This window comes from Larimichthys crocea, chromosome XXI (assembly GCF_000972845.2).
Source record: "Larimichthys crocea isolate SSNF chromosome XXI, L_crocea_2.0, whole genome shotgun sequence".
NCBI lineage: Eukaryota > Metazoa > Chordata > Actinopteri > Sciaenidae > Larimichthys > Larimichthys crocea.
The window spans coordinates 10,307,229-10,327,946 of NC_040031.1; the positions used below are offsets into that span (position 1 = coordinate 10,307,229).

General features: G+C 44.2%; 1 protein-coding gene across 1 annotated transcript; it reads left to right on the forward strand.

Moving 5' to 3' along the window:
* The first annotated feature begins 58 nt into the window (after positions 1 to 58).
* On the forward strand, positions 59 to 17,417 carry st3gal2 (ST3 beta-galactoside alpha-2,3-sialyltransferase 2). The gene is made up of 8 exons (XM_027272985.1): positions 59 to 89; positions 790 to 1,448; positions 9,470 to 9,529; positions 9,967 to 10,100; positions 12,430 to 12,609; positions 12,957 to 13,002; positions 13,603 to 13,722; positions 13,811 to 17,417. Exons 1-8 carry the CDS (start codon positions 59 to 61, stop codon positions 13,982 to 13,984), a joined length of 1,404 nt encoding a protein of 467 aa, XP_027128786.1. The 3' UTR covers positions 13,985 to 17,417.
* The last annotated feature ends 3,301 nt before the right edge of the window (positions 17,418 to 20,718 follow it).

A 20,718-nucleotide genomic window follows, 5' to 3' on the forward strand; every position in this document is an offset into this window, starting at 1 on the left:
ATACTGAATTGGAGAAGGAGAAATGAGAGGAGCAAAATAGGTATTATTTTGGTCGAGGATGGCTAGAGACGTGATGGAACACCCTTCAGGCCCGACCTCCTCCCTCCTGCTGCTCCTCCCTCTCCTCCTCCCTTCTTCCCTCCTCCCTCTCTCCGCTGCTCTCAACTAGTCTGCCAGCTTTCCTTGGCTACGTCGCTCCAGTGCAACGAGAGAGAGACACAAAAAAAAAGGAAGAGAGAGAGAGAGAGAGAGAAAGCAGAGCGCTGGAGCCGAGCTCAACAATCAGACAGATGGCAGAGAAAGCGAGAAGGACCTGCTGCATCCATCCACACCGTGCGCTGGATTTTACTGAAGATGGACACTGCAGTTAATCGCAAAAAGAAAAGAGGGAGAGGGAAAGGGGAGAGAGGAGACAGAGAAGTTAGAAAGTAAAGAAGGAGGGAATGAAGAAAGACTGTGATCGAAGCTGAAGGAGAGAGATCACCTCTCATTGAAAGCAAAGGACTTCCCGAAGCAGTCGGGCTACAGCTGTGTGTAATTCAGCTGCGACTCTGTGTGTGTGTGTGTGTGTGTGAGTGTGTGAGTGTGTGTCATTTCTGTGTGAGGCGAGCACATAGCTGTGAAGGAGAGAGATATTCAAGAGAGAAAGCGTAGGAGCATCGCTGAGCGCACAGCTTGACTGTGAGACAAATTGACTCTGACACATTGTCATCCATTGGTGTGTGTGTGTGTGTGTGTCTGTGTGTGTGTTTACTAGTCTGATATAGTGGGTGATCTTGTGCTAGTCAGGGGGGGCTATCCCGGTCACGCTGACCAGACCTTGGTGGTTGTTGCGTGGAGGCGGCGGCAGCGGCGGAGGAGCTGGTGGGCTGGGGACAGTGGCAGGCCTAGGGGTGGGGGCATGGCCATGGGGGGGCCGTATCCCGTCCTCCACTCTGCACCGGGACAGACGGTGGGGCTGGGGGTCCTGGGGCAGAGGGGGTCCATCCAGGGGAGCTCCCAGACTCTCCGAGGTCAGGCCCTGGCTGAGCGGAGGGACGGCTGGAGCAGCAGCAGGAGGCGGAGGTAGTACTGGGATAGGAGGCGGGGCGGAGAAAGGAGGCAGGGTGAGATGTTCCCGGAGAGTCTGGGTCCTCCTCGGCTCTCTAGCTCTCGTCTTCCTCACCTCACTCTTCTTCTCCGTCTCCCTCCGCGGGGGCGTCAGCTTCAACTACCTGGAGCCGCCTGGGTGGGAGGAGTCGAGGCGGGTGAAGCTAGTGCCTAACTACATCGGGGCACACAGGCTAACACCACCTGACAACACACAGCAGAAGACATGTGCCTGCCCACGCTGTGTCGGAGACCCCGGCGTCTCTGACTGGTTCGATGAGAACTACGACCCGGATATCTCACCGGTTTGGACCAAAGAGAACATCCAGCTGTCGTCTGATGTCTACTACTGGTGGGTGGTAAGTAACCGAATTATTTAACTTTATTTGTACGTTAAGTTAAGGTCACAGGTGCATATTGAGTGAACATTAAAGGTCCAGTGTGTGAGATTTAGTATTTATTGTCAGGAATAGAATATAATATTCATCAGTATGTTTCCATTAGTGTAAAACCACCTGAAAATAAGAAAAGATGAGCCCTTTATATCTACAGTAAGAGCGGCAAATCAAATACTGATCTAGATATGAACTTTTGTTTTTTTCTGTAAATTTGGCAGCCAGAGTTTTCCTACAAGTTTGCAAGGAGAGGGTGAGGCGTAGGAGAGTATTCATTTGGTTGCAGTCTGCAACTCCACAACTAGGTGTCAGTAAATCCTTCAGTTTATTCACTTTTTCCAAAGAGTTAAATGAGAAGATTGATACCACTGTCACGTCTGTACGGTAAATGTGACGCCACATAGCTTGGCTTAGCATAAAGACTAGAAACAGAGAAACAGCTAGGCGTATTGTTTTTGCATTTTGTACTGTTTTTGTACTAATGAGATACGTGATAATTAGTCTCAGCAATGCTTGTAGGCAGTGACGTTTTTAACGCAGGTGGTCATTTGTGTGGGTAAAATTAGTGTTTGTTTAATGTTATATGGATATAATTATATAAATGTATTTATGTATGTTGAAAAACTATTGGATTTGGATCTGAACAGTCTTGTATACATGTAATGGCCCCATTATATGTAGCTCAGGAGGTAGAGTGGTTCATCCACTAACAGTTCGTTCGATCCCCGGCCCCCCCTGGTTCTCTGCATGTCGAAGTGTCCTTGAGCAAGATTTGGAGCTGACCCCCAAAATTCCCCAAAAACTGGCATCCTGCATGGCAAGAAGACAACGCTATATAAGTACAGTCCATTTACCATTTACCCTTTAAATCTTAAAATCTTAAAATCTAAAAGTCAGTCACAAGTCTTCTTCATTTTTAATTCAAAGCCATCTCTCTCCGTTTTGGCGTAGTACAAGCTGTCTAAAGTACTTTTCCTATTATATTTGGATTTAATTGAAAGTAGTCTACTTCTTGCCAAGTTAAACATCCTCATTCTACCACTGCACCAAATTCCTCTTTCAAGGTCAGATTTTAAAATTTCTTTTTGCCTTTAAGGCCAGTGTTGCCTTGCCTGAGAGTATTCATCAGTTACTTTTACAAAATTCACATGATCCATTTTCCAAATTAGATACTCATTAAAAAAGAAAAAGTGTCACTTTCCAAGCTGGTTTGCTTCTCTGCTTATTAACTTCTACCAAGTCTGTGTTGAAGAACACCGGGAGCAAATACCAGGAGTTCAGTTTTCATTCAAACAAACGTATGACTTCCAAACTAATCAGAGCACGCACTGTAGCCACATTCAGCATGTTCACTTGCAATGCACATTGCAGCATTGCCAGAATTTTTGGACATTTGATTAATTAAATTTTAAGACACAGCCAGGCTAGCAGTTTCCCCCTTCTTCCAGTCTTTATGCTATGCTAAGCTAACTAATCCTTACTCTAGCTTCACATACAAACTATCTAACTCGAATATTTCCCATCTGTTGAACTATTCCTTTAAAGTAAGGATTGCATGTATTCGCCAACATCACAGGCGCATACAGTACAATATATATTTAGTCAAATGTTACACTTAGTTTGCTAATAGACTGTAGTTAGTTATGTTCTGCAGTTACAAATGTTTGAAATGTCTTTGTTCTGTCAACTTTTGGGTTAAGAGAGGGCTCAGTGTGTGTTTTTGCATCTGGGAATCATCGTAGACATTTTAAATCCTACACACGAGGCTTCAGTGGTTTAATTTCTTTTTTTTGGAATAAAACTGCACATTTACAGGACAGAATACATTAGCATAGATGATGTAAAGTGAACCTGCAGACTGTTTTTCCTGATTCAAAAGCCCACTGTGTAACATTTTAAAGCAGAACTGACAGAACTGGAACATAATGCGGTGTCGATTAGCTCAGTTGGTAGAACATCCATCCCATGTACGAAGGGTTTGAATCCGACCTGCGGCCCTTTCAGCTGTCTCTATCAAAAATAAAGCTTGGAAAAAGCCAAAGAAATGCACAAACCAAACACTGGATCTAGATAGGGACACTGTAGTTTCTCCTTCTTGCTTGAAACAAGACTGTGAGGTGAGTGGTATTCAGTGGGTTGCAATCTACAACTTCACCACTAGATGCCACTAAATGCTACACACTGGACCTTTAAAACACTATAATATTCTCTGAAAACCTCATCAAAACATGTGTTTTGTGGGACATTATAGGGTTTTTACACCATCACACACTTTTCATTTGTCTGTATGGCACAGAGGAGGGTTGCATGGGAGATATAATATTATCAGGACATCAGCAATGGGAGAGTAATACATCATAATCGCAGATCTCCCTTCATCCTCCTCATCCTCCTTTGTCGTGGAGCCAACCAATCCCCATCTTACAAGCACTACATGCTCCTCGTGTATCCCTGCCGTCCAAATGTCATGGTGCAACATTACATGGTTGGTCTCTGGCCTTTTCTTCTCTTCTTTCCTTTCCTTTGTTGTGAATCTATAAGTAACTGCGTGCATATGTTTTTAGTGTCATTTCCACTCTTGCATAGAGTCCTTCGGGAGTTGGTTTAAAGTCCTATTTCAGACTGTAGCTTCAGTCCAGCTCCGAAATGGCAGAAATCTGCAAACACAGGCCAACAGCTGCCAAGTCATTAGGTCACACTGCAACAGGGAGGTGATGAACTGGGAGGGAGGAAGAAGGAGAAATAAATGAGAGGAAGAAAAGACAGAGAGGTGAGGGGAATTGAATAGGGGAAGAAATAGAGGTGATCACATAGAACAAAGCAAAGAAAGGGGAGACGTGGATCTGTAATGGGTGTGGTGAAATTACGAAATAGGACAATGAAGAGTGAAAACAGAGAAAATGGGGAGGGTGAGGAAGACAAAAACAGAAAGGAAGAATATAGAACACATGGAAAAAGAGAGAACAAAGAGAAGAGACGTACAGGGCCAAAACAAGCAGGAGGTCGGCAGTCTCGTAGACCTGTTTGATCAGTGTTTGTCTGTTTTCCTGTCAGGGATGCCTTTCTATTATTCCGTATCAGATAGACCATCACATCCAATGTTACAAATATTCTGTGCACAACTCTTGAAATCTCAATCATATTTCAGACTTTTTGTTTTTCCAAGCAAAAGTTGTTGTGGCAAGGTCATGGACAAAGGGACAACATCAGCACTGTGAAAAACAAAGCCTATTCTTTCAGGAAGAACAATAACCAACAAATAACCACCTTGGGCGATGGCACCTGTTGACTTTGAAAGGAGTAAATATGCTGCACATTCTCATTATTTAGAAACCTTGCTACCTGTAGCGGCCCGCATTAAATTCAAATCCCCAATGCCCACCTACAAAGTAGTCTTTGGCTCTGCACCCAACTACTTGAATGCCACAGGGGCTTACTTGCTACCAACTGTTGCATTCCTCTGATGAACGTTGCTTGGCTCTGCCACCCGCACTCTCAGGGCAATACATACTTTTCTCGTCTGTTGTTCCTTGTTAGTGGAACGTCCTACATGTTCCTACTAGATCAGGGGCGTCCCTCTCTACCTTCAAAGACCCAGCTCTTCAGAGAATACCTCCTCTCCAACACTACCAACAACTGGACATGCTAAATCTATCCCCCATCTCAAGTTTCACTTGATTCTAGACGAGTAGTACTTACTGCTGCACTAACATGCCTGTAAGTCACTTTGGGTAAAAGCATCACCTAAATGACTAAATGTAAAACTCAGGTCTTTATTTGGTTTATAGGTTTATATCAGGGGCAGACCGTTATTTCTCCTGTTCCCTAGTTAATACACACTCAAAACTTCCTCCTTGTTTGTCTTGATGAATTCAGTGTAACATCCATTTCTGCAGTCCTAATTCTGTCAGAAGAGCAAGACTCAGAATGATAATAAAACCGCTGTGAATGGAAGTCAACACTGGCTCCAGAGTTGTTACGTTAAAAGTATTGCAGCCTTCCTTTTATAGGGAGGCTTTTAATATGAACATCAGAGTGCTGAGTTTCATATTGATCGTATTGTATGGCAAAGAGACATAGAAACAAAGACAAACGAGTATGAAGACGTTATTTCTGTTTAAAAAATACAGATACTCCACAGCACAGACGCGAGTAAGACGTTGTACTGATGTAATTAGTTTAGCAGAAATTGACATATTAAATTTACCATTGAGGATTTATAGTGGACGGTCTACTCCGAAGACTGTCTCCACAGGATCAATAAAACCATTTTAAGTTAACCTGAGTTAATGGATGGCTGGGTGGAGATGAAAAGAGAATAGAAAGATGAATGGTCGGAGACCACAGGAGAGAATAATGCACGGACCAATATTTGCTTTTCGGGCAGCATAATGTGAAGGGGAGCCATTTCTGTTGGGAGGGTAAGAGGTTGTTTCCCGTTAAAGAGTTTTCGAGGCAGACATCACTAGTAGCCTTCTAAGTGCTCCCTTGTCAATTACTGGTTTTCCTCACATCTGAGAGAAATTCTTCAGTCTGAAGTGGAGTAATATGGACAGCCGACATATTCAAACAAAACAGGTGAAACATCTTTGTCTTTTTTTTTTTTTGTTTGTTTGCATCACTTGACTTGCTTTTGAATCCCGTATCCAATCAACCAACGTTAAGAAGGGAGGAAAACAAAAATGATTACTCGTATGCATGACTGGGAGTACATGCTCTTCAATCAAACCTAATGCGTTGTTGTGCACTCCTGGAGGGAAATGACTGGAGCGTTCAGAGAAAGAAACGTTGGAAAGAATGATTAGTTGTGCGGGTGTTTTTAGTTTGGTGAAACATTCCCAGATTTAAGATTATAAACACCCAAAACATCAATCTTCATTTGATGAAGGGACCCCGTGTCGTACTCGCCACTTTGGTTCACTCAGAAAAATCACTCAAGGTTATTTTCAATGAATAATTTTGTATGTTTGAAAATTATATATCGAGAGCTGGAACGGGGGAAACTGAGGCGTGTACATTCGCCTCCAAAGATGTCTGACATTACAGTCCAGGATTAGGTTATACCTGCTATTCATGAATGCTTTACTTAGTTTGTGCCTTTCTAAATGTATTATTAGCTACATGGGTTTCCTCCAGAGCGTGTTCATTTGTCAATACAAACTAGTAATATGAAAATCAGTAAAATCAAACAGTAGCAGGAAGTCACTCTAACATTACAACTTGTAAAACCACGTCCAACATTTCAGTTTTAGGGTTCAAAGAACAAAAATGTTCACGTAGATATCTGTGTGCATACATGGAGAAATATGTGCGTTAGTCTTGCTGCAGTTTACCTGATGTTATTTGGTCATTTAGGTTTATCAATGGAATAATAGGTTGTTCTTTGAGGTATGTTGTGCTGTGTTTTAGTCATTATTTTTCATGACTGTTATCCTTATCAGGGTCGCTAACCACTGCACCATTGTGCTGTCTGTTGTGTATTGTATTGTGCTATTTTTGTGCACTAAATATTGCTGTCACTCTCCAGTCTTATATAGTTCACCTAGCGGCCAATAAATAAATACTCCTAAATCTCACACGCCTTTAAAGACCGTTAGGCTTAGAGTTATTTGGTTCTTTTAGCAAGGCAGCAGTTACTGGGTGCAAATATTTCACCTATGCCGGAAGTTGTTTCAGTGGTGCAACGCTTTATTAGTTTGAACTTGGTGCAGCGTCTCTTTGCTTTGTGTCTTCTGCCCGTGTGAAATATTACTTTAAGTGAAAAAAGATAAGTTGTATTTACTTGCGAGTAGGTGCCAGGGAGCGTATACATCAGTAGTCAGAGGACAGCTGAGAAGGAAGGAAGCAAGACGACATTTGGCACGGCTGCCAAAAAATTAGTAGCCCCTGAACAGCGGTGCAGCGTGCCAAAGCCGACTACTGGCATCATGCAGGGAGTCGGAGACAGAAGGTAAAGGATGGAGGGATCAAGGAGAATGGAAAGACAGATAAGGGAATGGAAAAGAGAGGAAAATGCAGGGAGGTAACAGCACGAGAGGCAAAGTTACGGAAAGATTTAGTGGTCTCTGATTGGCACTGACTAGCTGCATGGTGCCAGGGCATCCCGGAGACAAAGAGATGAAGAAAGACAAGAGGGGGAGGTAAAAAACAAAGAGGGTGCAAGGGAAATTAAAGAGAAGGAATTAGACATGAGGGCAAGAAGACTGGTTGGAGAGGTTGTGTGAATGAAGTTGTAAAGTGAATGAGATCTGTGTTGGGAAAAGCGGATTAGGGCCGGTGGTGGGTGAAAAGGAAGTGGCGACAAAGGAGTGTGAAAATGAAGATTGCTGCGTGGGAGAGAGGCAGAAAGAGTGAAGCTGTGGAGAGGAACAGCCACGGAGTCGCTGCCAATATCCTGATGAAACTTTTCTGCGTGTGCATTTTTTTGTGTAGGAGGATTATTATTATTTTTTTTGTGTGTGCAGGTGCTCGCTTTCTCTCCATATGCATGAATGCATATTTGCCTGTGCGGCTTGGCAGACACTAAAAGAATTTCCCTTTCCCTTCTTTAATCGAACAACTTCTCTTTGTCAGCCGCTTGCTAGCATGTGTCATCGTTCCTCTTTACGCCGCACAAGGAAGCAATTGAAAACCACGATCCAAAAGAAAAGAAAAGAAAGAAATAATAATAAAAAATGCCATTCCTCTTATTTAAACGAAATATATTCTCACTCCTGACTGTGAATGTCTTTGTGATATTTCATGCCCTTGGAGCACACTGATGTTAACAGATTCAAGGTTTTGCTTGTCGTCACTCCTCTTGTTCACACCGGCTTTCCTAATGCACTTCTAATGTAAGTCATCTTTGTTATTTTATTTTAGCGAGCGGAGGTTTGAATAATTCACACACACATACAAAAAAAAAGCAGCTTAAGTGCCAAATGTGACCATTAATAACTGAATATTGTCAGATCTGCATCTCAAAAATAAAACATTATATCGATCAGATCCCATCAAGACTTTTTATGTGAATTTGCCATCCAGAGTTTTGAGCTTGGAAGGAAGAGGGTGAGGCGTGGGAGAGTATTCATGTGGTTGCAATCTTGAAACTTCACCACTAGGTGCCACTAAATCCTCCTCACTGGACCTTTTAGTAGATTATATTCAAGCTGAACCATTGTTATGTTCTTTAACAACAAGAAAGTCAACAGTGTAGCTGAACAGGAAATCCTGATATGCATAGAAAACACATTCATGGTGACACTTATCCATGAAGGCTTTGACAGTCGGGTACTTTAAAGGGCAACATCACCTCCACTTCTTTCCCTCAGCTCTGTTTACATGTCTCGTTCCTTTATCCGCCGTGCACATTTCTTCTTCCTCCCGCTTTACATTCAGCACATAACTTTCCCTCCTTTTATCCGCCCTCTATTTATTCTAGTCATTTTTGTGTGTGTGTGTGTTTTGGAGCTAGTTGTCATCGCTGCTATTGTTTTTGTTTATCCCTCCGAGTAGAAGTCTTTTGGACATCTCTGTTTTGTGAGGACTGACAGTGCCTGCATTTCACGCTATATGTTTAAGGTGTAATAAAAATAAAAAGAGAAGCAACCAGATACAAGTCAGAAAAAAGCAGAAACACTCGGGGTGGGAGTGAGAAGTTTACGAGGTGTCTGGATTCTTCACATTTCTTTGTGTTTGGCATTTTCCATCCCTCCTTCTTCCACCGTCATCTGTTTTCTGACATGTCGACAGAGTCTTTGCTCCTCTGACCACGGCTCGCCCGGTCTGACCGCGTCCTGTCACTCTGAGACAACCTTAAAAAAAAAACACACACTCGGGCTCAAGCACCTGCTTATTTGCACATGAATGCCGACAAGCGCACGCATACACACGGACATGGGTGCACACGGAAAAGTAACTAAATATAAAGTCTGTTGTCACATCCGATTTGTCTGCAGAGGATCAGCTACACGTCCTAACCACACTTTCTCTCTCTTCCTCTCTAGATGTTACAGCCCCAGTTTAAACCCCACAGCATCCAGCAGGTGCTGCTCAGGCTGTTCCAGGTATTTTATATTGTTAATTCATCTTTCCATTACCCAGGTACTTTTAAATCAGCCAAGTCATTACTTCACTTCACTCTTGGGCAAAGGAGTACAAATTGTCTTTATTAGACTTTAGGACTACGAGTGACCCAGCTCATTCTTCTTTAATGCATCTGTGTATCTTAGTATTTCTTCAGTCCAGCACATTCACATGAGGCTGAGTGTTTAGATATCTCAGTCTGGTTCCCCGAGGGCAGAAAGGGCGCTTATGCATTTTTCATGGAGGGGCTCATGAAGAATTCACCCCAGTATTGAGAGGATGGCAGGATGTATTCTGACAGTCCGGTCTGAGATGCAGGTTATGTTATTTCGTGTCATTCAGCTGTCCTAGTGCTTGTGTCGCTTCATTTTCCTGCCGAATTCTATTAACTCGATCTCGGCTCGTCCGTCTGTTTCAGGTGATTCCCGGGAGGTCGCCGTACGGCTCGTGGGATCCAGGACGCTGCCTGCGCTGCGCCGTGGTGGGAAACTCCGGAAACCTGCGCGGGGCCGGATATGGGGCGACCATTGACGGACACAACTACGTCATGAGGTGAGATAAGACAGCGGAGATGAGTTAGATTGAAAGATTCGGAGATAGAGGATGAAGATGATGACGGGAACAGATGAGGAGGAGGAGGGAGAGACAGCTGGAGCGAAGAGAGTTCACATCAGGAGAGCAGCATAACATCACGCTGCATCGTATGTGCCCTTAAAGTTACATCATACAAGATTGTTTGTGTGCAGAAGTACTTTTAAAGAAGCCGGCAGCAGATGTGCGTTCCTAGCTTATATTTAATCTCGCTCTTTAATGCCGTCCCTTTCTCAGCTCTCCTATTGGCTGACGAGGGGGACGTCATCTGACTCGTGTGAGGTCACCGCAGAGAGCTTTATGTCCTAAGAAGCTGCCTCTGTCACATACACACCCATGCAAAGAGGCACACAAATCCTTTTGTCTCGTGTCTGTTTCCAGGCTCGTTTTCCCGCAGCGGCGATGAATCACAGAGCCTGATTGTTGTCAGTTGGCATGAACACACAGCTATATGTTGTTTCCTGCAGTGTGAGTGTGTGTGTGTGTGTGTGTGTTGTGTGGCCACGTGTTTGCGGCATGAAAGCCTCTGCGGGAATGACTAGTATTTTTGTGTTTGTGCGTTTTAAAGGCATTAGCATCCATTAGTGTTGCTCTCTCAGTAGACCTGTGTGGGAAGCCTCCAACTTCCATCTCTTTTTTTTTTTTCATCGCCGCAGTTTGATTCTCATTTGTTTTTTAAAATCAGCTCTGACTGCATCAGCTCTGCTCGCCACCACCACCACCACCCACCTCCTGTCTGTCTGCTTTTTCACTCCCCCGATCTGAACAAACATCTGTTTCGCTGACATATGGACAGCTGCACTCAGTGACCATCTTCTCTTTCCTTCTTTTTCTTTGCTGGTGCACCTTCGTGTTTACATAAACAGCTCACTCCTCCAGACAGTGAGTCAGAGCTACAGTAAACACAGAAAAAAAGTCAGACAGAGCTGCGCGGTTTACTTACCGTCTGACTGAAAGTTACACCGGCCTAAATATACTTATTTTATCATATAATACAATATCCTGCTGGAAAGTCCTCAGACAAACCACAAGACACCAAACGACAACATGCAGTTTGTAGCAGGAAAAGGTCTGCACAGTCCAAGAGAGAAGACTAAAATGTGGAGAGGTCGGTCTAATCCCAACCTGGAGTCTGGGCAGATCACACGGGGGCGCACAAGGTTTTTGTCTGAAGGTTGACAAAATTAGAATCCACGTCATGTTTCATCAGGTCAGCCGGCTGCTGCAGTCAGAGCATGATTATTTTATGAATGAAACAACATGCCTGAGAAACGTGAGAGTGCTGTTGACTCAGCAGGACCAAAAAAAGAAACTATATTTTGGGATTTTCTTACGTACGAGTAGGGAGAAAAAAAAGATTAGGAACCACCGTCCTAAAATCACACGGACACAAAGACCCACCCTGCGTGGTTACAGCAGGCTGTTGTTGTGTGTTCATGGAGTCTCACTTAAAGCTATTTAACAGTGAAAGAAGAAATAACACAACCCTCTTTCCAAATAAAAACCAATAATACCTCACACAGTTGTGGCTCAGGCAGTAGTCCACTGATCAGGAAACACGTGGTCCGATCCCGGCTCCTTACAGTCTGCCTGTCGAAGTGTCCTTGGGCGAGACACCGAACCTCAAATTGCTCCTGAAGGCTGCGTCACCGGTGTGTGAATGTGATTATCTTCCTTCTGATGAGCAGTTGGCACCTTGCGTGACAGCCAGCGCCGTCAGTGTATGAATGGCTGAATGTGATTTGTAGTGTAAAAGCACTTTGAGTGGTCGGATGACTACGGAGGAGCTGTATGAGTACAGTCCATTTACCGTCTTTACTCAAATGGGTGATGTGAAAGGTACAGATGCTTGAAGCGACAACGCCACAGAGAATTACCCCCCTATCTACTGGAGCCATTTTAACGTCTTTCAGCTCATTGTTTTGGTTTTACAGCCCCTACCTTCAAGACAAACAGCGAGAGACGAGCTAATAAACATAGTGGAGTATTTAGTAGCTAAGGAGCCAGATTCTTCTTTTAGGAGCTAAAATGAGAGTAAATATTGGACTTTCATTCATTGAACAGCTTTAATAAATGTCGATTTTTGTGTTTATAACTTGTTTTGCTGCCCCCAAGTGGTCAAAAAATAAATGAATGCAGCTTTAAATGAGTGTGCTGAAGTTGGTTGGCTTGAAATGAGAACGAGTGTGAAACAAGATCCCTTATGGCACCTTTTGGACTTCAGTTAAAGCTAAAGCGAGTGCCTGAAGACCCGCAGTACATCTTCTGTATCGTTTCTCTCTTGTCTTAGGATAAACCTGGCCCCCACGGTGGGCTACGAAGAAGACGCCGGCAGCCACACCACTCACCACTTCATGTACCCGGAGAGCGCCAAGAACCTGGTGGCCAACGTCAGCTTCGTCCTGGTTCCCTTCAAAACACTGGATCTCGTCTGGATCACCAGCGCTCTGTCTACCGGCCAGATTCGATTGTGAGACACACACACACACACACACACACACACACACACACACACACACACGTAGATATGCATGGATTAACACATATGCGAGTGCACACAAAACTAATTCAGGACATACAGTGCACACAGTTTAGGGACACTAAAATATTGGTATCCACCGTTTGACTTTAAGTAAGATACGCATACACACAACTACACTCTGTTGGACGGACACACACACACACACACACACACACACACACACACACACAGTAGGCTGAAACAATCTGTCAGCTGTCAATCATCCACGATTCATAGCTGCAGCAGTCACATAAAGTGCAGATTGAATGTGTTTAATCAATTTCTCTCTCTCCCAGTACGTACGCTCCAGTGAAGCAGTTCCTCCGTGTAGATAAAGACAAGGTGTGTATTTTCAACGCTCATTTCAGTTACACTCTCTCTCACACACACTAATGCACACACACCGAGTGACCCCTCTCTGCTGCAATTATAACGTCCCCGTTGTCGAGGCCGGATTACAGTTAGATTATGAACCTTTCCTTTGTTTTAACTAATCTTCTGCTCGCTCTTTAATCCCTGAAAATAAATAAACTCAAAATTAATCCCCCCACTATGTTAAGACTTTGTGAATATCTTCGCCCGGTCAGAGACTTTCGGCTTTTCCTGTGTCTTTGGAGCCGACCCAGAAATATAGATTTATAAGATTTACTCCTCCACCGCGGAGCTCTAAGCAGCCTAAAAGTCTGTTTGTTGGGACTGAACATCACCTACAGGCGGATGATGAATGTGTAATTACTGTTCGTTTGGTTAACAGCGCCTTTAATCTTTCACAGCAGACTGAGACGGACTATTAAAATTTAAGTTTAGAGAAACTTGGATTTAACGATCCAGAAAAAAAAATTGTTTTTTTGGGGATATTTGTGAAACTGTGGAAAAAAGTTTTCCTCCAACTTTCCATGCAGAGTTTTAGTTTGATTCTCTGTCTTTGAAAACATCTTCCAGGTCCAGATCTTCAACCCAGCATTCTTTAAATACATCCACGACCACTGGACCAGACATCACGGGCGCTACCCGTCCACTGGCATGCTCGTGCTGTTCTTCGCCCTGCACGTCTGTGATGAGGTCAGTTTCTCCTTCTTCCTCTCTCTCTGCTTTTAAATAACCACACACTGTAAATCATTCGTTCACCCCATGCCCGACTCTCCTCCAGGTGAACGTGTTTGGTTTTGGCGCCGACAGCCGAGGAAACTGGCACCATTACTGGGAGCAGAACCGCTACTCCGGAGAGTTCAGGAAGACCGGCGTCCACGACGCGGACTACGAAGCCCAGATCATCCAGCGGCTGGCCAAGGCCGGCAAAATCACTGTATTCCCTGGGAAATAAACCAGCAAGTCATCCTGTGTATCTAAAGTTCCAGCGCCGGTACGGCAACAGACACTGTAGAGGCCGCTTACAACGTGTTAGATTTTCTCGCTTTCACCTTCCTGCACCAGTTTGGGTTCCCAGTTAAAGTAAACCAAATGAAGGCGAGACCAAACGGTCACCAAATAATGGTTGTTCCATTCACTTCCACTCATATTCGGGAGGTCACCCACCAGTCGAGGCTCTGATTGGAGAACGTGGTGTAGACTCAAACGTAGTTCTTCTCTCTCGAAGTCAGAGCTGAGCCTTAAAATGTAACTATAAAATAATCGTCTCTTTTCGAGGTTTCACATCTTAGCATATCTCTCTTTCCAAGGGCAGCTTAAGAAGAAATAAGAAGCGAAGGGTCGGGCCGCAGGAAAAACACAAATCACCACAAATACCGACTTTGACTGTGTACAGCACAGAGAGAGAGAGAGAGAGAGGGGGGAATATCTAACATGCAAATGTCCCACTTCTGGACTCCATTAACAGAAAAACTGTATGCGAAGCACTGAAAGAAAGGAGCACAGAAACGGCACCATCAGCATCTGCTGTTATTCTGCAGCCCTGCGGTCTCTGAGTATAAACTTAGGCACTAAACAGCGTGTCGTAGCCCCGCAGGTCAGGATTGAGACTTTGGACACCGACTGGGGAGTTATCAGAAGTGATTTTTCGAGGTCTAACAAATAACTGGAGGACTAGTTCACTAGTGTGAAAAGAACCCTGGGCCATGACTCCCTCTTCTCAAGTCCTCACCTGCCACTTTTCACTGTCGTAACTCCACTTTATGCGAGTTCCGCCTCACAAGGCGCCGTTACGAGAACCATGTCTGCCTGTGATGACTTGTAAAAATGTTTGGTTTTAAGATGATTTGCTGGGAGTTTATACCGTATGACTTTCCTCTGAAGCCCCGCCGGGTTTAGCGAAGCCTTGACACCTTTCAGCAGACTCACAGAAACACGATAAAGACTTTTTTTTTTTTGCCTTTTGGCCATTCAGACTCAGAAAAGATCACTGCAGCGCTGGCATGAACTTCTACAGAGCCAGCCTGCTTTTAAACACCACACGGTGACTGCAGGCCACTGCTGCAGTCTTTATCCACATCCAGACAAAGGGAGAAATGTTCTGGGAGAGCATTGGTTTGACTGCATGACACACTAATGAGGCCAGAAGTCCGTCTTCTGAATTTCATGTTTGGATGGAGGCACACTGGTTCTCTGGACCGGACTTTAATCCCCATGTGGTCCGGTTTGGGTGTATTTTGGAAGAAGAAAAAGACTGGAGTGCTCGGGCATGAAGAACCAGTCAGAAACACATAATTTGTTCCAGCGTTTTTATGTTTTTATGACAAGGACAGAGACGTTTGATTGCTGTTGTTGTCTCACGCTCTCGCACAAAGTGTACTGGCTTCACCACTTTGGTTCGAGACTAGAAAAGGAATGTCGCTCTGCTTCTTTTTCCCTCTCATGGGCGTTAAGGCTCCAAACTGACTCCTATATCCCAGTGGAATTAGAGACTGTCAGAAGCAATTGTGCCCAGATTAAGGCCCATATGATGGGGTAAAGGAAAAACCCCCACTGGATCTGGGGATCCTTTAATTTAACCCCCATCAGCAGCTCGGCTTCATTAACCACTAGCCCTGGGGGGCGGATCCACCGGACGCCTTAGACTGTACCTCCATAAACTGCACTTCCTGTCCTGATTTTCCATTAAGAGCCCCCCCCCCTCCCTGCAGACTGCAGATTTCATTTGTTAGTTTTATGTACTGTTTAGCTCTGAGTTTACACTTTGGCTGGATTTATATGATCGGCTCAGATTAGATTTTTCTTTCCCACGCAGGTGGCACATTAACGATTTTTCTTATCATGATTTAGTATCGTAAAAATAACACCCATTTACACATTTATGGCCTCCGAGCAAATATCAGTCACACAAGTAATGCTAGATTGTATTGAACAGAAAACGTGTGCCGCAGAGAGAAGGAAGGAAAATCAAAGTATTTGGTTTGAGCGGAGGCTGTAAATCCATCCAAAGATGTGTTTATCAAGAAGCAGCTGGTGGCTGATGAGGAAGATTAACTCAAGGTTCCTATGCAGGTCTGGAAAATATGGAAAAGTTGTGACTGAAATGTCTTTCAAAGTGCGATAAGTATTATTTTTACTGCCCCTTGTATGCCAAACTAATATATGTATGCATGGGTTTGACTGATTGTCGATTGCTATTAATGACTCAACAGTTAAAGGTCCAGTGTGTGGGATTTAAGGACACCTAGTGGTGGAGTTGCAGATTGCAACCAAATGTATACTCTCCCACGCCTCACACTCTTCTTCCAAGCAGGACTCCATGGATGAGGACCTGCTCTTTTAAGACAGACCAATTATTCATTAAACACTAATGAAAACATACTAATGAATATTATATTCCATTCCTGCAAAGAAATCTTAGACACTGGACCTTTAAATCATGTTATGCTGAGAAACTCTGGCTTTCAGATTGTTGTTCATGTCAGTTGCATCTTCTCCAAGTGATTGAAGTCAAAAGACAAGTCATATATTATTTAAAGACCCTTAAATTTCTCCATAATATTAAATATTCATGACTAAATAAGAAACACTCAAAGTTAAAGGTACCCTGTGGAGTTTTTAAAGTATTTATGCGGCTCCTCGTGTTGTTGTTTTCAAGGACTCCATTCCTGCCAATGGTTTCGCACCCGTTCCACCGATCTACAGGTGGCGGTACCGTGCCAAGAAACGCAGCAACCAATGTGCCAACAAAGGCAGGGAAGAGAAACCAGAAGCCAGATTTTAAAATTTGCCAATTTTACAAGGACGGAAATTCATTCGGCGCGTTTAAACGGAAACTCCACAGGATGCCGTGAAGTTTGAAACAAAATCAGTCTCATCTGGAGCGTAGAGGTGGTTTCATCAGATTTGATGTTGACACAACCAAACCAACGAATGTTATCAGATTCAGATATCGCAGATGTTTGATCAGCGCATGGAAATCTGTGACGTCACCTGTGCCCTGCCCATTTAAAATGATACAAACTACGTAAATCTCTTTGAAATAACCAAAACTTTGTAAGAAAATTGTGTCTCAATTCGGATACTTCCATTAGTACACTTGTGTACGCTATGTACTTCCTGGCGCAGTGCGTTGATTTCTGCTGGATTGTTTTGACGATTGCAACATTTTAACGCTTCTTCTTCTTCTTCTTCTTTGCTTAATTGCACCCTGACAGAGCAGAAGCGCCAACATTTGTTTGACTGCTAAATACGAAAACATCTGTACAACTCACAGTCCGCCGGTGGTTCCGCTACATAGCCAAAGTGGCGACCAATGAGGGCCAACAAGTGCCCAACTTTTTTTTAAAGATGATTTTTTTGGCCTTTTATGATAGTACAGCTGAAGATAGACAGGAAGCAGAGAGAGGGGGAATGACATGCAGTAAATTAGCCGTCCGATGCGGGATTCGAAACCAGGGCCAGCTGCAGTGAGGACTATATCCTCCACACATGGGGCGGCCGCTTAACCCACTACGCTACCTACCGCCCCAGTGCCCAACTTTTTGACCGTGAGTGCACCCTCCGAGTTCTCGCAGTACACCGACAGCGAACGTGCTCGTGTTCTCAAAATAGCAAAGTTTAAGTATGGAAGTGCGTGAACTGAGACGGTTCTCACGTAGGATCCCATGAGTCAAAGGCAGAGGCAGATTTAGAAAAGATGTTTTCATGCTTCTTTAAAACCTTTTTTTAAACTTTTGTTGGATTGTTTTAGTGACTCATAATGCTAAAAAAAAAAAGTTAAAGAAAGATACATTTGTGGAGAGAAACTGTGAAGGAATCGTGAGTGCAAGCTGCTGCAGCACCTGGTAACACCTGAGTCATCTGCTGTGATGAACGTGACGGGATTTAACCACATGACGTGATGAAACTCATTCTCATTTAAGTGTTTTATTTGTTATGTGGCACTTGCTGAGACACACACACACACACACACACACACACACACACACACACACACACACACACACACACACACACACACAGGGCTGTCATACCGCCCCCAGCAGGTGATGTGAAGAACTGTGCCTCCTGTGCTGAGATCAGCTCTGTCGGTGTTTTATTGTGTTATCTTTGTGTAACCGTGTGTGTGTGTGTACTTTATCTGCTTTCAATGTTTTTCTCCTACTTTGCACATAACGGGTTGAGCTGGGCTCATATTTGAACATCACACACACACACACACACTCACATTCGTTGCTTTTCGTGCCTTGTCCTGCCGCTGGACATCTCTTCGCCTACAGCTGCTCCATTGGCAACACACACCTGCTACCTTTGCTTCTTTTTTTTGTCACACACACATCTTCTGGCTGAGAGCTGTGCCTTCTGAGCTGAACACACACACACACACCTACATGAAAACACACACTGCCTTCTGCTCTTCACTTCTTACTGCTTCGTACACTGACGTTGTTCTCTAACGGTGGCTGTAGGCCAAAGGAGAGGATGTGAACTGATGCAGTGTGACTCGCTCTGAATTCATATCAGCCCATTTGCTACTTTTCTTTCTCGAACATATACTCTCGCTCCTCTAGATAACATTTACGATGAACAGCGGGCTTTATTCAGGCCCACAAAGTTGCAGGTAGCCCGTCTTATCTTCCCTGTATCTGGTTCAAACAACAAATAACAGATGCTGGCGATGACAAAGCGTCTTTAGACATATCGGTGTGTACCGCCGCTGTCGCCATGAGTCTGTTTTCTCTGCGATCCTGCGTTACAGATGTGTTTTGTTTCCTTCACCTTCAAAGTGAATGTGTGAAACCGTTGGCTCTCCGGTGGAAGGATAACGCATTCATATCACATTCCTCACAGCCGGCAGTGGGTTAGAAAAGTCTTAATAATTCGACTCTGCTCCCCCTCGACACACAAACACACAAACAAGCGAGACCCGGTCCCAGCTTGGAAACTGTTATCAGATTCTTCAATTTCTCACAGTTGTAGACCAGAACATTGTGATCAGATAGACGGGGGAGCTGGGTGATCCCTCTCTGCTGTGTGGTAGCCTAAATTAGATTGGAGATGTTCTCCTTTTTTTTACATGACACAGATCTGAGAGTGTTCCCTGTAGCATTTCTAACCTAAAGTAGAACTTTTCTCCTGTCACTGACCCAATAAACTGATTCTTTTTTTTTTCCCTCTCTCCTCCGGAGTTGATTCTTAAAATAAACAGGAGAACCACCGGTTTTCAGGCCAACGTCTTGACGAAATTAAGGAGCCGCGTCTGTTGAGTTTTGATTGTCAGATGAGGAGCTGCGTGTTTTCTCAGGCGAAATCCGAATGTGTAGTCAAATGCCTGGTGGCGTGGAGCGTAACATTTAAATTCCAGACTCTCCAAAACATCCCCGCACTAAATCATCTTTGTTCTACTTTGCTGTCGCCGTTCGCCCCTCTCTCATCCGCGAAACTATTTTTAACGCGTTTTCTTTTTTTTTTCCACTAAAGCCACAAGAACCCAATTACAGATCGCCTGAAAACGTGTTATCGAGCATTGTACGGCGGCACAAAGCAACCACACACAAACAACTGGAGACTTACAGTCTGTGGACAAGTGGACACTGATGTTTTTGTATCATCAAACGTCACACGCGTCTACTTTAAAGGAATAGTTTGACATTTTTGCTGAGAGCAAGACGAGAAAATCGATACCACACTCGCTTCTTTTCTCTTCTTAAGTTTCCTCTGTGTTCGTCCTTTTCGGTCTCTTCCGTAGAAGCTGCCATTCTGGCTCACTCGGCTCCTGTTCTGGCACAACATGCTCCGCTCTACATCTGCTTCTTGTCTCCACCTTGTTGTTTACCGGTGTTCCAAAACACTCCACCCGGTTCTCCGAGCTCCCAGTCCAGGCAGCCCAGCTTACGAACTGAAGTAACATTGCGGGAGTTTATTTTATTGTACCACCAGAAAGAGGAGATTGCCCCGGCAGAGCCAGTGTCGTGCCAGAACCGGAGCTGGGCAACCTGCAACCTCTATGAACATTATAAAAGATGTTGACAGAGGAAGCTAAGTAGAGAAAATGAGAGCTAACCACCTCCTGGTTGTCACTTTATAGTCAGCACAGACATGGTGGTGGTATCTCTCATCCAATCCAGCAAAATGTCAAACTATGTACCTGCCATCCTGAGGGCAAATTGGGTTTTTATGCATTTTCTAGCCGGAGCACTTCAGGCTTTATTACTCTAAAATATTAATCAGAAGCTCATTATTGAGCTAAATCAGAAAATTGGAGCAATTCGCCGTCGTCTGGCAGGTGAAAACAATCCAGGCAGCGTCTCCAGCTGTGACACGAGAGAATCTGTTCCAGAGAAAGAGAAAGAAATCACAGCTCCTCGACCTGTTCATTTCCAGTTTCTGTGGTTTTACGTGGCTGCAGCTCGGTGTCATTCGGAGGTAATGAACAATAGGTTTCTGCTGCAGGGACATAAATTTCATCGAGTGCTAGAGAAAGAGCTCTAAGGAACAAACACACTGCCAGTCGCAGGCTGTGTTGGCATCGTGATATCGCCTTGCGACTGTTGCCAGCTTGCCGTGGTGTTTGAGACTCGAGGTGAGCGCAGCCTCAGGCAGCCTCTCTCCACATCAGTTCACTGGTCTGCATTGAAGAGGAACGGCTCTTTAGCAGCAGCAGCTGCAGACTCGCACATATCGGAC

Coding starts and splice junctions, on each gene's coding strand:
- st3gal2 (XM_027272985.1), top strand. CDS start 59: ATGGCTAGAGACGTGATGGAACACCCTTCAG. Junction 10,101..12,429: donor GGACACAACTACGTCATGAG/GTGAGATAAGAC, acceptor CTCTTGTCTTAG/GATAAACCTGGCCCCCACGG. Junction 12,610..12,956: donor TCTACCGGCCAGATTCGATT/GTGAGACACACA, acceptor TCTCTCTCCCAG/TACGTACGCTCCAGTGAAGC.